This window comes from Eretmochelys imbricata, chromosome 27 (assembly GCF_965152235.1).
Source record: "Eretmochelys imbricata isolate rEreImb1 chromosome 27, rEreImb1.hap1, whole genome shotgun sequence".
Lineage (NCBI taxonomy): Eukaryota > Metazoa > Chordata > Testudines > Cheloniidae > Eretmochelys > Eretmochelys imbricata.
In genome coordinates this window covers 10,122,013-10,138,044 of record NC_135598.1, presented here as the reverse complement: position 1 = coordinate 10,138,044, position 16,032 = coordinate 10,122,013, and the positions used below count along the sequence as shown (strand labels likewise).

The following is a 16,032-nucleotide window of genomic DNA, read 5'->3' as shown; positions in this document are numbered from 1 at the left end:
GAAGCCCTAACTGAGGTTGGGCTACCATTGTGCTAGGGGCTGTACAAACAGTCCTTGCTTGCCATCTAGACAAACTCAGGGTTGGGGGGGGGAAACTGACAAACAGAGAGGGGAAATGACTTGTCCAGGGTCACATAGCAAGCCAGTGGTTGAGTAAGGAATAGAATCCAAGTCTTCTGACTCCCAGTCCAGTGCCTTCTCCACACGTGTTCTAGAATTGCCAAAGCTAGGCTGTGTGATCACTGGAAACAGGGTTGGATTGCAGATTTGTTTTATCTTCCAGGTCTGGTCAGATGCACCCCATGTAATGTAGTTTCTCCTTCCTTCTCTAGGTTTTGGATGGTTTGCTAGCTCAGTATGGTACTGTAGAAAATTGTGAACAAGGTAAGTAAGTGTGTGGGGGTTCGGTTAGATTATTTTTAAAGTTAGACACTAACTGGTTTTGGAGTGAGTAGAATTCGGTTTAAAAGCTTTTGGGACATAAAGGCTTCTTTGCTCAGTCATTTCACAGAGGGTGAAATTCAACCCTGTGCAGAGGGTCACATGTCCATAGGCCTTGTGTTCGCCCTCTGACCTGGGCCAAATTTAACTCTGTGCGTCTGACCAGTGGGTTGTCACTGTCTCCTCTGTACTCGTGTGTAACGCCCATTCACTTTCCCTATGATGGTGCACCAGGAAAGATTTTTGGGGCTGATCCAAAGTCTGGACTTGCCAGACTGGATCAGAACCGAGGTCCATCTAGTCTGGTATCTTGTCTGAAAGTGGCCAGCGCCCGATGCGTCAGAAGAAGAGGTAAGAGCCCACAGTAGGCAGAAGTGGGATAATCTGCCCCCCTGTATTCGGTCTCTGCCTGTAGACCTAAAGCAGGAAGTTTAATATTCCCTCCAGGATGTTTGTTATAACTGTGGTTATTCTTGTTACTCATATACACGCCAAGGCGCTTTCTGAATCTTGTCATGTTCCTGGCAAATCCTCAACCTGTAACAGGACATGGTGGTGGTGGGGGAATGGTTTGGGTTAGAAGGGAGCCTTTCCCTTCTGGTTCAAATCTGGTAGTGACTAAAACTCCTTGGAGTAATGATGACTCTTCCATGTCCTTTATGAAACGGGTTGGGTTGGGCATCTCTATTCCCAGTGGCCAGGTCCCCGGGGTGTAGGATGCATGAGCAAAGAACAAGTTTTAGAGGCCATTCCAGCAGAGGTGTCAAGGATTAAATGGTCCACAGACGCCGATCTCTCCTCTAGCTTTATGACTTGGTACAGGGGTGGCCAGCCTGAGAAGGAGCCAGAATTTACCAAAGTACATTGTCAGAGAGCCACAATAACATGTCAGGTTTCAGAGTAACAGCCGTGTTAGTCTGTATTCGCAAAAAGAAAAGGAGTACTTGTGGCACCTTAGAGACTAACCAGTTTATTTGAGCATGAGCTTTCGTGAGCTACAGCTCACTTCATCAGATGTATCTGATGAAGTGAGCTGTAGCTCACGAAAGCTCATGCTCAAATAAACTGGTTAGTCTCTAAGGTGCCACAAGTACTCCTTTTCTTTTTGCGAATAACATGTCAGCAGCCCCACATCAGCTCCCGCACCGCTCCCGTCCCAGCGCCTCCCACCCACTAGCAACCCCGCCAATCAGTGCCTCCCCCTCTCCTCGCGCACCTCCCGATCAGCTGTTTCGTGGCATGCATGAGGCTCTGGGGGGCGGGGTGGAGCAAGGGCATAGCAGGCTCAGGGGAGGGGGCCGGAAGGGGTGGAGTGGGGGCAGGGCCTGTGGCAGAGCCAGGGGTTGAGCAGTGAGCACCCCCTCGGGGTACATTGGAAGCCCCGGAATCGGTGCCTGTACGAGAAGCCGCATGTTAACATCTGAAGAGCCGCATGTGGTACCGAGCCACAGGCTGGCCACCCCTGCCTTGGTATATTGCCGGATAATGTGGGTTACGCTCCCCTCTTTCCCATCCTCCCCCACCTGGGCCAGCTTGTCCCGAGCGACAGCAGTCCATGGGGGTTCAAATGCCTATTAGGAAGTTGGTATGATAAGCCCTCGATGGTGGGTCAGGGATTCAACCCAAGACTGCTAGAACTAAAATCGTGGACCACTACTGCTTGAACGGAGCAGTGCAATGCCTTAGCTGGTTGGCAGTGTGGCCCAGATCCTCCCAGATATTTAGGCATTGAAGTCAATGGGATTTAGGTGACGATCAGGGCCAAACAGACTTACTTATTTACATGGTGTAACTATGAGAAGGAAACAAACACCCTCGCTTGTTTTAATGCGAGTTATACTTGCTGCTTACGCTCTACCGTGTCTGGAGCTAGAGGACTTCAGGGCTGTCAGTCAGGCCCTGAAAGCTACTGGAGAAAGGATCTGGGGGGGTTCTTAATTTTAAAATGTAAGTCCTTTTATTTAAAAAGCAGCCCTCGAACCGATGGCTGAAACCAACCAGCCCTTCTGCACCACTCCCACTAATTCATGTGTGTTTTGATCGAAGTGAACACAGACAGCGAGACGGCCGTCGTCAATGTCACCTACTCAAACCGGGAGCAGACCAGACAGTAAGTGAAATTAATCTGCCCCTATGCCCCGTGCTCTTTTCAGGGTAACGAAGAAGGGAGTTGCTTTTGTCCAAACAGAAAGCCTTTCCTGTCCCGGCCCCACCAGGATTTTATAGAAAATGGCATGGCCAACCCCAAGCATTCAAAAATCAAGTGTCCGTCCCTCTCCCCACCCAAAATCATGAGTTTGGATTAAATATCATGAGCCTTTTTAAAACATTTGGGGTTCTTTTTCTTTGCCTTCTGGTTTATGAGCCTTTAGGGGCACTCAGGTTAGGTTTTCAAGTTTTTCTGTGCAATCACAATGGCTGAAAACGTACTTATTTGAAAGAAAGCTGAGATTCCTTACCTAATCACAGGACTCCAGGAGCTGGGGCTTTACAAATGTGCCAACGATTGTGAGAGTTAGCGCCTCCGAGAGAAAAATCTATGGTATGAATGAGTTTTAAATTGCCCCTGATGAAATGACAGCCAAACGCGACTTGATCATTTTGCACAAGGATGATTCCGATTCTAAATGGCTTGTTGATGTGATGTGAATTGGGATCTTGCAGCTGCACAGATTAAATTTCCCTTTTGCGACGGTACCACAAAGATGTGTTCTGTCGAAAGCCCTAAAAGAGAGCGATTGATTCAGACCATTTTAAGTTTTGAGTTGAAATAGGAGGATTTCATACATTTATAGTCCAGAAGGGATCTTTAGATCAGCCAGTCAGACCTCCTATATAACACAGGGCATAGCATGTCATCTGGTTACCCCTACGGTAAAGCCTACTAACTTGTGTCTGGCTAAAGGTCATCTTCCATAAATGCATCCAGTCGTGATCTGAAGACATCAAAAGATGGAGAATCGACCTCTTCCCTGGATAGTTTGTTCCATTGGTTAATCTCTCCCTCCCTTTTCGAAATTTGTGTGTTATTTCTAAGTTGAATTTGCCTGGCTTTAACTTCCAGATGCTAGTTCTTGTTACGCCGTTCTCCCCACTTTAGTATCTGATATTTTCCCCCCACAATGGTCCTTATAGGCTGTAATCGGGTCACTTCCTTATCTCCTTTTTGAGAATCCAAACAGTCTGAGCTCAGTAAATCTCCCGCTGTACGGCATTGAACATGTATAAGGAACCATACACATCTGGTACAGCGCCATTTATAGGGGATGTTTCACTAGGGTGAGCAGATAGTGAGTGTGAAAAATTGGGACACTTTTTTGGGCTTTGGGGGGGGGGGGTGCATAGTTGCCTATATAAGACAAAGCCCCTAATATCGGGACGGTCCCGATAATATCAGGAAGTCTGGTCATCCTACGTTTCACGGGGGTTGGAGTAGCAAAGACTTTTTGGATAAACCGGGGTTCAAATTAAATCGGGTAAAGCGAGACACTTCCACATGTTCCGATGTTTGAATGAGAGCTCGATAGACGGAGTTGTAGCATGGACAGTTCTTGCTTATGCTGGTAGTGCCATCTATTGGTAGCCTTGCGAACCTGCAGCCAGCTTTTTTAAAAAAAAAAGAGAGAAAAATCGATTAAAAAGTAGGCCAGAATTCATCCTTGGGGCAGCTTTGGGGGGTGGGGGGTTATACCAGGAATGAATCTGGCCCCTTTTTGTGTTTTCATTCCATAATTTGGATTGATATAGTCCTCAAGCCAGAATGATCAATTTAAAGGACTCCCCCCCCCCCCCCCCCCAATCCACTTACAAAGCCTGACTGCGGTGAGTTCTGGTACCTTCTGTGGTGTTGGGGTCTGTGCCTTTAAGGGCTGAACTTTCCCAGACAGAGAGTCTGGGCAGGGGGCTACGAAGGTCGTATTGTTATGCCCAGACCGTTGGAACCGGACGCTGGAATAAAGCGGCGCTTTTCCAAGCACTGAGTGATCTCTGAACATCACACCTGATGCAGCAGGGAATGAATGGCCAGGAGAGCCAGTGAAGAGACATAACCTGGGATATTCTCACTCTCTCTCTCTCTCTCTCTGTGCACCAGAGCGATCATGAAACTGAATGGGCACCAGCTGGAAAACCATGCACTGAAAGTCTCCTACATCCCCGACGAACAGTCCACGCAGGGGCCAGAGAACGGGCGGCGGGGTGGCTTTGGCACGCGGGGGGCCCCCAGGCAGGGCTCGCCCGTCGCTGCAGGAGCGCCCGTAAAGCAGCAGCCGGTGGACATCCCACTCCGACTCCTGGTGCCCACGCAGTACGTGGGGGCCATCATCGGCAAGGAGGGGGCCACCATCCGCAACATCACCAAGCAGACGCAGTCCAAGTGAGTCCTGCCTTCTCCTCCCGCCTGCCTGCTTCCCTGTCCATCCGTCTCCTGCCCCTAGTCTGAAAGGGCTGCTTTGCATGCTGTTGTGAGGGAGGAGTTCAGAGCACTGGCCGGGGGTTGGATTTTTCATGGGGGGAGAAGAACTGGTATTATTAAGTTGTAAGAATTATCCCGGAGCCTCCAATCCTCCATTATCCCCACTCAGGCTGCATCTGTCTCATCCATCCCTTAGCAAATGGAGACAGAGACCAAACAGCTCTCCCCCTCCCCCCCCGCCACCCACCTACAGATGTGGGCTGTGCTGGCTTGAACCTTCCCATTTCTTTCCCCTCTCCTAGGACATCTGGTTGTAACTGGGGTCCCACCCTGCCCCTGCAGTGTTCTGAAACAGCCTGGGTCTCCCATTCAGAACCATAGATTTTTAAAGCCAGAAGGGATCGTTAGATCGTCGAGTCAGATCTCCTGTCTAGCACGCGCTAGAGAATTTCACCAAGTTACTCCTGCACTGAGCGGGTTTGACTAAAGCACGTCTTCCATAAAGGCCTCCAGACTTGATCTGAAGACATCAAGAGATGGAGAATTTACCTCTTCCCTTGGTGGTTTGTTCCACCCTCACTCATTAAAAATTGGTGCCTTATATCTAAGTTGAATTTGCCTGGCTTTAACTTCCAGCCCTTGGTTTCCATTATGCCTTTCTCCAAGACAGCCTTGGAGTCTAAGAATTCGAAGTCTAGATTCTGATCCGTATTGCCCCAAGCACTTGCTCCAGGTTAGCCTGTTATTGAGCGAACCCAGCACCATGCTGTTATTGACCCAGTTCTGGGCCTCCCTCAAGAGAGGGCTCAGATTGGAGAAAGATGAGCCTCGCTCGCAAACAGGGATTCAAGCCATTCGAAGGTCACAGAGCAGGATGCCCTGTGTGTGTGTGTGTTTCACTATTGTGTGTTTTGTGCCCACGCAGAATTGACGTGCACAGGAAGGAGAACGCGGGAGCAGCGGAGAAAGCCATCAGCATCCATTCCACCCCCGAGGGCTGCTCGGCGGCCTGCAAGATGATCTTGGAGATTATGCAGAAGGAGGCAAAAGACACCAAGACGTAAGGCTTTCAGCTTCCTCACTGGGAAAGGCAGTTCCCAGCCGAATACCTCCCACACTTTAGATGTCGGTTTCTGTACGTTAGAAAACTAGCTCCGACGGGAGACCAAATGGGAGGTCTTGACTCTCCCCAACACGTGAGGTCCGTTCTGGACCTTGGAAACATGGGGCCTGATTGTGACTCCCTGATTCTGTGCTGGCAATGCAGCCAATGGGCTGCTCGAACATACCCAGCTGCTTCCTAAAGGATCTTACCCCATGGGCCTAGCAAGTCCCCACTTGGCCCCACCCACTCCCCACCTCTGCCGTTCGGGGCGGGTTTCATTTCTTTTCCTCTTTCTCAAGAGCTGACGAGGTTCCCTTAAAGATCCTGGCCCATAATAACTTTGTGGGGCGGCTGATCGGCAAAGAGGGGCGGAACCTGAAGAAGGTGGAACAGGACACGGAGACGAAAATCACCATCTCGTCGTAAGTCTCTCTCTCTCCTCCTCCCGGAAACGTTCCCGAGCAGAGCTTTTAGGCTGGGGGGTGGGTTAAAGGAGCCGAAGAGAGTTTGTCACCCAACTGTGACAGACTGCTGAGAACCAACAGCTATCCAGGACTCTGGTCCCTGGAACTCCAGTTAGTTTCCCTCGGAGATGGCCTGATTGAGGAAAGGAGGGGCTAATTACCAGATCAGCCTGGGCTGAGGAGAGCTAATTACCCCATTCACTGGGGCTGTGTCTAGACTCTTTCTGCAGCGTCCCGTTGCTGTAGTGAATCCTGTCCCCAGGAGGCAGTGGCTCAGTCGATGGATGAATTCTTCCTGCGACCTAGTACTGCCTATGCCAGGGGTTAGGTCAGCTTCACTGTGTTGCTCAGGGGGGTGGATTTTTCACACCCCTGGGCGATGTAGCTGGGTCGATCTAACTTTTAAGTGTAGACCTGGCCTGGCAGGGGGAGGTCTACTGGAAGAGGAAACCAAGAAGGAACTGGGGGTGGGGGAAGTGGGGGCTAGCAGTACCAGAGTAAGGGCAGTGTCCAGGTGGAGAGATCTCTCCCCTCTTTGGGGAGAAGGAGGTCGTGAAGCTGAATGACCCTGTCACTAGAGTTGTTGCATTCATATGGGAAGTGGGGTGAGCGCTATAAACAACGGCATGGCAATACCTGCCCACGGGAGCATCGTTTGTGTGTGGGGGGGGAACAGGAGTGGGGGAGCACACGCTGTTACACAGCTCTCATCGATTGGGACACCTGTTTGATTCAGGCCCCCCTTAACTTCTCTTGAAGATCTGAGTCCCAAAGGGTTCATTTCTCTGCGCATGCAATTGTAGCCCACTGGTGCGCATGTGTGTCGCGCATCGCCCTCGGTACCGATCCGCAGAGGATGCGAGTCTGTGGCAGCCTCGTCTGGGGAGCTGTGGCTCTTAAGCTCAAGCCGTAGCCGCTCCTGCTCTTAGCTTTGGAGGCCCCGGGTCAATCCCGGATGGCGGCTGCTTCATAAGGTGAGTCGTGAAGTCCTGGCTGTTGCATCAGGTCTGCGCAGGGCCGCACAGGTATTGCCGTGCCGTGGCAGCAGCGAATCGGGGTTGCCGGCAGCACCCTCTCTCTCTCTGATGGCTCCCCCCGGCTTCCAGTTTGCAGGATCTGACTCTCTACAACCCTGAAAGGACGATCACCGTGAAGGGCTCCATCGAGAACTGCTGCAAAGCCGAGCAGGAGATCATGAAGAAAGTGAGGGAAGCTTACGAGAATGACGTGGCTGCCATGAGCGTGAGTGTCAAAGAGGGCCCCTTCCTGCCTTGGGACACCAAGGCTTGGTGTCTCTCTCCCCTGGCCGTGGAGCCGAGGAGCAGCCTGCCACTGGGGAGAAAACCAGGTGTGTGCACCGAGCAGTGCCGGCATGGGTGAGCCTGGCATGTCACCACCGTCTCTGCCAGCGGGGATCTCCCAGGACGGCGGATGGTCTCCCAGCCGCCCCTGGCAGCTTGTTCCACTGCTGGACCGTCCCTATGGAGCGGGGCGGCCAAACGTACCGACCACCCAAGCCGCACACAACAATTTGAGAGCCAGGGTGCACCTGCAGGGCTTGGAGCTTCAGCTGCACGGGGCACGCCTACATGGGCTTGGGGGGTCATGTGCCCCCTACCCAGATTTTTTCCAGGGTTTGCTGGCTCCACTCAGTCACATGGTGCAGCCGGGCACCCTCCCTGCATGGCTAAACAGCTGGGAGCTGCTGCTCAAGCTGTTTAAATTGTTGTCCCCCCTCCCCCTGGGCCCCCCCCCAACTCTCAGCAGGCACCAGTTGTCTCTGGCAGTAGCCTCTAGCCCCATCACCCTGCTGCGGGGCAGAACCCCCGAGCGACCCTCCCCCACTCCCCCAGTCTAGTAGATAGAGAATGAGGGGGTGGGGGGGCTCCGAGAGCTGCACTTTATCTATAAAAGAGTCTGGCTACCCCTGCTATAGTGAGTCACCCAGCTGTGTTATCATCTGTTCCTGCTCTTTGGGGGTTGATGACCATTTAGTTCTCCAGAGTTCCCGGGTTCAGTCCCTGATGCCCGTGACATCTCTGGGCCCATGACACCCCCTCCCAAGGGGCGCAGAGTAACACAGACAGCGTCTAGCCTGATGGGGCTCTGATCTCAGTTGGAGGCCGCTGTAGTTGCTGCTGTGACCCCAGTAACAACGTGCCTGTGTTTCCCTCCCCGTCTTATCCCCGTCTCTCCTTCTCTCAGCTACAGTCTCATCTGATCCCCGGCCTTAACCTGGCTGCTGTCGGACTCTTCCCGGCTTCTTCCAACGCGGTGCCTCCTCCTCCAAGCAGCATCTCTGGGGCTGCTCCATATAACTCCTTCATGGTAGGCGGATGCCATGGTTGCTTGAATCAATCCCGCTTGTTTAGGGAGAGCGGCTCCTGGGCGGGGAAGGGGGGAACAGGACTGGACGTGCTCTGGCTTGCTGCTCAGATGATGATTCCCGAAGCCCTGTGTCTGTGATCCCGGCCTGGTTTTATTCTACACAGAGATGGGCTTGGGTTGCCTGGTTTTACATGCCCAGAATTTGGAGTGCTCCTATCTGAGACATGGGTTGAACTCCAGTCTCGTGGCTCTTGGGCATGCTGTAGCAGGCATGGACTCCCTTGTAGCTCGGGTGCCCGGTCTGGAGATCTCCTTCGAAAAGGGACGAAACTGGTATGTTTGGCCTCTGTGCTTTCCTTGTAACACGGCAAGTGGCTCCAGTTGGCTGCGGCACACCTGGGATGTGAGATGAAAGGCAGACCCCCCTCCCAAGAAGAGAACATGAAGGACCAGCAGCCACTGGTTCCCCGGGGCTCTTTGCAACCAGGGAAATGACTGTATGGATCCAGCTCTTACGAAGTGCAAATCGCGGGCTGAGTGTCTGTGATTGTGTCTCCCTCTAGTGGCGACCGACACAGACAAGAGCCCACTACCAATTCGTGGTTAGGTCTCCTCCCAGAAGGTGCTGTATGCTTTCAGCCCCTTACAGGAGTAGACCCTCGCTGTTGAAGGTCCCGGGCTTGATCCCTGCTGTCACCCGGGGTGTCTGTCTGCAGTGAGCCCGAGCCGCAGACAGACGGTCCATGGATCCTGAGGACACGCAGTGCCCATCTAGCAGCCCCGCTGGCTTTGTGCCCATTACGTTAGGCAGTTTGCTTTGTTTGGATCCGTCCAATTTAATTTGACCCTTAACGGTAATACTGAGCATTCTGCCCGCAGCCCCCAGAGCAAGAGACGGTGCACGTCTTCATCCCTGCTCAGGCAGTCGGCGCGATCATCGGCAAGAAAGGCCAGCACATTAAACAGCTCTCCCGATTTGCGAGCGCCTCCATCAAGGTAGCCTTCCAAGGCGGCTTTGCGGTCGCCACATACGGTATTTCCCGTTAGTAAGTAAAATGCAACCGGCTGCAAGGAAGGCAGCCAGTGGTCTGGTGACCCCGATGAGCCCTTCTGACAGGTTAGCTCTGAGCAAACAACTGGACATACTTTTAGTGCTGGCGGGGGAAAAAAGCTGGCCCAGCAGCTCTGAAGGTTTCTCCCCGGACGAGATGCCGCAACACTACATGCTTCCCCCAGCACCCTCGCTGCCTTCGTTTTCAGTCCCCACCGTCCATCCAGTCCTTGGCCTCGGCTGAGTCCCGCTGGCATGGTGGTGATTTCTGTGATGTGGACACTTTGTTGGCTGGGAGCTGGGCTGAGATCTGGCAAACTCGTTGCATGTAGATCTCTGGAGAGCCACCAGATGGCAATGGGTTGCCCTCTCTGTTCTTTGCCAGCCTATAGTAGCAGAACAAAGGCTTTGTGGCCAGAAGCAACCCAGTCCTGCCTGGCTTAAGTATAATTCCCAGCGATTTTTTTTTTCAGTTGGCTGTCTCTGCTTGTCTCCCTTCTGCCCCTTGAGCTGGATAACTCAGGAGGCGATTCAGTTTAGAACCCCACACCCCTCCCTCCCCAATCCTACTGTGATTTTATATCCGGGCGGAAATTCGCTAGCATGGCTCGCCCTGCGTGCTTGGTGTTCTCAAGACTGGGATCTCCCGCCATTTCATTTTGTTTAAAAGACTAGAATAACAATAGCAAGCTGGGCATGGGGCGGGAAGGAAACCAGCTGCCCCCTAATGCTTTCCTCTCCTGTGTTAAAATTGTCTCCCTTCTCCCTTTCAGATCGCGCCACCCGAGACACCAGATTCCAAAGTGCGCATGGTTATAATCACGGGACCGCCAGAAGCTCAGTTCAAGGTTCCTTCCTCCATTACTACAATCCCCATAGGCCTTGTCTGCATGAGAATTTTAGCCCAGGGGGTAGCTGCCTTGGTGCAGAACCTTAGTGCCCATGTGACTTTCACCAGTGCAGCTCTCCCCAGCTTGAAACACGTGTGCAAACCCGCACCCTAGGGGTGGGCAATAATACAGATTACTTAAACTAGAGTTTTCAAATAGGTTAAGGGCTTGTTACAACGAGGACTGTGATCAAGTGTTCTCCATGTCCACTGATGGTAAGACAAGAAGTAATGGGCTTAATCTGCAGCAAGGGAGATTTAGGTTAGATATTAAGAAAAACTTTCTCATGATAAGGGTGGTTAAGCACTGGAAGAGGTAACCTAGGGCGGCTGTGGAACCCCCATCACTGGAAGTTTCTAAGAACAGGCTGGACAGACACCAGTCAGGGATGGTTTAGGTTCACTTGGTCCTGCCTCAGCTCAGGGGGCTGGACTAGATGACTGCTCAAGGTCCCTTCCATCCCTACATTTCTATGACTCTATGTAGAAACGGGTAAGAAGTTTGGGTGGGCATGCATTCTGGCACTGGCATTCCTGAGTGTAGTGTTGCTCCCTCTCTTACATGGGCACCCATCACCATTGTATTTGGGCAGCTTAATATTTTGTTTCTTGAGGCCTTTTTTTTTAATGCCCCTTAAAGCAGTGGTTCTCAGCCATTTCCTTACTGGGATCCCATTTTCTTTAGTGGGAGCCCCCTCCCATGGAAGCCCCCTCAACACCCAGTTGAGAACCCCCAGCCTTAGAGAGCTGCATGACTGTATCAACAGGGCTAATCTCCCAGTTACTGTTCTAGCAATAGTGCAATCAGATCTCAGGTTGGTCTGGCCCCATCAATAACTTTGTGTCCCGAGACCAGAGGGGAAAAAAATCCCCAGGAGAAGTACTACCTTGGATCCAGAGATCACAAGCAGAGTTTAACCACTTTCCCCAACCCCTCTCACAGGCACAAGGACGAATTTACGGCAAACTCAAGGAGGAAAACTTTTTTGGGCCTAAAGAAGAAGTAAAGCTGGAGACGCACATTAGGGTCCCTGCTTCGGCTGCAGGGCGAGTTATTGGAAAAGGAGGCAAAACTGTAAGTGAAAACAAGGAGAAAGAGAATCAGGGAGACAGGGTTAGGAGCCTGGTTCATCCCCAGGTGTGGAAGCTTTTGAAGATTGGCTATCATGGCTAGGAAGCAGTCACTGCGGGAGGAGAGGAGGGGATGCTGTGAGGCAGACCTGGGTCAAGACTATTGCTTGGAGGGGTTTTTTCCTGGTGCTTTTGTTTCCCAGCTCCTCTGCTGACCTGGCAGGGGATTGTTCTCCTCCCTTGGCCCACATACCAGTGTGGAAGGCAGGAGGGTCAGGTCAGGAGCAGGGAAGAAACAGCTGGTAACCCACAGGAGAGGATGGAGCAAGGGCAGGGCCACAGAGCAGGCGGGGCTATCTCAAGATCCAAGGTTCAATTGCTGCTCCCCTGGACACGTATCAAAGCAGAGAGGAGGCCGTCGGCGAAGGCAGCCTGTGAGCATCCTTGATTTCACAAGCTAGGCCTGGTTACTGTCCTCCTGCGAGGTGGGCAGCTCTCACACACTCTGAGCTCCATGCAAAGCCCAGTGTGGTGGGTGGGAGCGATTTTTTTATTATTATTTTTTGCCAGCTGGAGAAATGCAAAATCTGGGGGGCAGGTTTTTGGTTTTTTTTTTTAATTCTTCTTCCTGAAACGGTGCAGTAACCGGGTGGGCTCTGCCGCTTTCCTGTAGGTCAACGAACTGCAGAACCTGACGGCTGCAGAGGTGGTGGTGCCGCGGGACCAGACGCCTGATGAGAACGAGCAAGTCATTGTAAAAATCATTGGACACTTCTATGCCAGCCAGGTACAGAGACTGGAATCTCTCCCTGTGCAGGGCGTGTGCTGGGAGGGAGGAGGGGAAGAGGAGAGAACATAGGAGGCAGATGGGAACTTGTAAACTTGCATCCACCATCACTGAGGGGAGAGGACAGGGTAGTCTGTGGTCCTACAATTGGAGAGACCTACCACCAGCAGGGAGAATCGCTGAGCCTCAAGAGAGGCTAAGCCCAGGAGAGACAAGTTCCTAAAGAAATGAATTGATATTAGTTATGAACTTTGCACGACCCCCGAGTTCTCATTCTTTCTCTGCCACTAACTCCCTGTGGGACCGTGAGCAGGTTGCGTCCCCACTCTGTGCCTCAGTTTCCCCATGTGTAAACAGAGATAATGGAAACTAGCTGCAGAGTTTTTTGAGGCTTAGCTCAGTAATGGTTGTAAAGTGCTTTGGAGATCCTCCGCTGGAAGGCGCCAAAGAAAGGGCGAGAATTTTAACTAGACTTGTTTATTTAATATTGTATTAGGAGAGGCCCCAGAGGGTCCGATCACGATCAAGGCCCCCTTCTGCCGAGCACTGTGCAACCAATGGGCTGGACATGGTCTCAGCCCCAAAGAGCTAGCCCAGAGCCTGCACCCACTCCCGAACCCCACCCCCTGTCCCAGCCCAGTGAAAGTGTGTTAGGGTGAGGGAGAGCGAGCGGTGGGGGGATGGAGTGAGCGAGGCAGGGCCTCAGGGAAGGGGCAGGGTAGATCTTGGGTTGCCCTTAAATTCAAAAAGTGATCTTGGGCATAAGAAGGTGGGAGACCACTGGATTAAAGTATATTACGTTCCAAACTGCAACCACAACAAACACACACAGAGACACTCTCTCTCTCTCTCCTGCTGTACAACTATAGCAGCCAGGATCACCGCCCCATTGTGCTAGGTGCTGGACAGACGTAGAGTGAGAGACAGTCCCTGCTCTGCCCCAGAACTTAGTCTAAATCAGGGGTTCTCAGACTTCATTGTAGCAGGACCCCCTTCTGACAACAAAAATTATGACACGACCCCAGGCGGGGGACTGACGCCTGAGCCCTGACACCCAGGGCTGAAACCCTCGGGCTTCGGCCCCGGGCGGTGGGTTTTGGGCTTAGGCTTCAGCCCTGGGCCCCAGCAAGTCTAACGCCAACCCTGATGACTCCATTAAAATGGGGTCGTGACCCACTTTGGGGTCCTGACTCACAGTTTGAGAACCACTGGTCTAAATAGATAAAAGGTGGGCGGAGAGCCATGAAGTGCACTGAGGCAGGTCTTCGAATGACCGCTCGACCACACTGCCTATTGCTAACTCCGCCCCGGCTCCTCTTCTCCCAGATGGCACAGCGCAAGATACGCGATATCCTGGCCCAGGTGAAACAGCAGCATCAGAAGGGACAGAGCGGCCAGACGCAAGCGCGGCGGAAATAAAAGCGGTTAGCGCGCAACGACTGTGACAAAAAGTGGAAAACGAATGAGTCGATGCCGGGCTTAAGAGTGGCTGGGAATCAGTTACCGTAGACAGACGATGATTTTTCATGACCAGATTGAGATTAAAAGGCAGTTTGATTGGCTTCCAAGGTAGATGCCTACATTTAAAAAAAAAAAAAAGAAAAGAAAAAACTTGATCAATTAGCTAAACAACCTCTAGGCCGCAAAGGCTGCTTAAATGAGGCAACATGTGCTGTGGTGTGTCACCCCCCCAACACCCTCTTGCTGCTGTGATTGGCCAGCGCCTAGCAACGGAGGTTCCACCATCCCTTGCTGCAGCGCTGCAGTGAATCTAGCGCGTAGCAATTAAAATTGGAAACAGTCCGTCCCCCTCCCGCCACCCTGCACTGCAGCAGATGCAACCTAGATGCTCATTTAAGTTGACTTTTGCGGGCCAGTCCAGGGTGCTGCTTTCTGGCCATCATGTTACACATAGAAATCAGACTGGTTTAAAAAAAAAAAAAAAAGAAAAAAAAAATCCTAGAGCAAAGTAACTTTTCTTAGTGCTGATTTTAGAAATTCCAGCAGATAGGATGGTTCCTACTCTCCTACTCCCATTCACAATAAAATCCAGCGTGGGTGAAGGTCTTAGAACAAAATGGACTTGGATAACACGGGAACCCTGCACTTAGAATATCTGAGAACGTGATGGAGGAGAGAAAACTCTTCCATTGTGTATCAAACTCAGTGCAATGACTTTGCAAAGCCTTATAAGACAGGAGAGCAGCTATTTTTTCCAGGATGTATGTATGTTTGTTTGTTTGTTTTTGGTGTTTTTTTTTTAAATTAAGCCTATGAAATGATTGCAGAATTGGGGAGAAATGCCAAGGCTAACCTAGCACAGGCAAACCTAAACAGTAACCTTTCTGGGTGATCAGCACTGGAAAGAACCAGGCATGATGCCCCATCCTACCAAGCGACACTATTCACAAGAATGAAATCATCTGAGGTCCCTCCCTCTTTTAAACAATGAACCCCCGCCCCCCCAAAAAAAATTGCTTTGTAGGAAATATGATTAAACCTTCCTCTATTTAATAATCATCTTATTTTTTTAAAAAAAACTAAGGCCAGGATTTTTAACCAACCCTGAGAGTGTCAGGTGTTCAACTGAAGGCAGGGCTTCACACCTCAAGAGAGGCCAAAAACTGGAAGCTCTTACAGAAATGAATGGACAGGCTCATGCCTGGGAGGCAGTACTGTCTAGTGGATAGATCGCTGCACTAAGACAGGACACTTGTATTCTATTCCAGCAGTTCTCAGCCAGGGGTCCGGGGCTCTCTAGGGGGCAGCGAGCAGGTTTCAGGGGTCCGCTGAGCAGGGCCAGCGTTAGACTTGCTGGGGCCCAGGGTGGAAAGCCAAATGGGGCAGAAGCCTGGTGCCCTGAGCCCCACCACTTGGGGCTGAAGCCGAAGCCTGAGCAACTTAGCTTCATGGGGCCCCCTGTGCCCTGCTTGTTACACCCTAACACTAGCCTTGGGTTTCATATGCAGAAAACCAGTTGTTATGGCACAGGTGAGCCTTGGAGTTTTTATAGCATGTTGAGGGGGCCTAGAAAGAAAAAGGGTGAGAACCCCTGTTCTATTCCCCACTCTGCCAGTAGCCTGGTGGGTGTTCTTGGGGTAGTGTTTGTGCCTCAGTTTCCCCATCTACAAATGGGGATAATGATGCTTACCTCCTCTTGTAAATGCTTTGACATCTACTGCTGATAAAATCTAGGTATTAGTATTATTATCATCAGGCACCTGCTCACCTCACTGCAGACAGCAGGCATCCCACGGGATTTGAGCACCCAATTCCTACTGGCCTCTGAAAATTGCAGCCTAAACAGAAAAGGACAGAATCTTTGAAAACACCCAGGGAAGGTTTAGCAGCTAACTAGGAACAAGGATCCCAATTCAAATAAACTCTCCTGGGGTTATTTGTCTTTTACTTTTCCCTTTATTCTCTCTAGGTGGTGGGGGAATTCCTGAAATTCAGCACATTTAAACAAAAATAAAAATGTA

At 51.4% G+C, this 16,032-nt stretch overlaps 1 protein-coding gene across 2 annotated transcripts in view; it reads left to right on the top strand.

Annotated features, from left to right (window-relative positions):
* The window catches only part of IGF2BP1 (insulin like growth factor 2 mRNA binding protein 1), a 55,251-nt gene extending 41,282 nt beyond the window's left edge, over positions 1-13,969 (top strand). The window contains exons 4-15 of one of the 2 annotated variants that reach the window (XM_077806210.1): positions 333-384; positions 2,488-2,551; positions 4,535-4,816; positions 5,781-5,915; positions 6,260-6,382; positions 7,531-7,666; positions 8,630-8,752; positions 9,632-9,748; positions 10,577-10,651; positions 11,636-11,767; positions 12,437-12,550; positions 13,877-13,969. In XM_077806210.1, coding sequence (XP_077662336.1) covers positions 333-384; positions 2,488-2,551; positions 4,535-4,816; positions 5,781-5,915; positions 6,260-6,382; positions 7,531-7,666; positions 8,630-8,752; positions 9,632-9,748; positions 10,577-10,651; positions 11,636-11,767; positions 12,437-12,550; positions 13,877-13,969 — 1,446 coding nt within the window. The remainder of the gene's footprint in view (positions 1-332; positions 385-2,487; positions 2,552-4,534; positions 4,817-5,780; positions 5,916-6,259; positions 6,383-7,530; positions 7,667-8,629; positions 8,753-9,631; positions 9,749-10,576; positions 10,652-11,635; positions 11,768-12,436; positions 12,551-13,876) is intronic. The other variant, XM_077806211.1, reaches the window with a different exon arrangement.
* Positions 13,970-16,032: the final 2,063 nt, after the last annotated feature.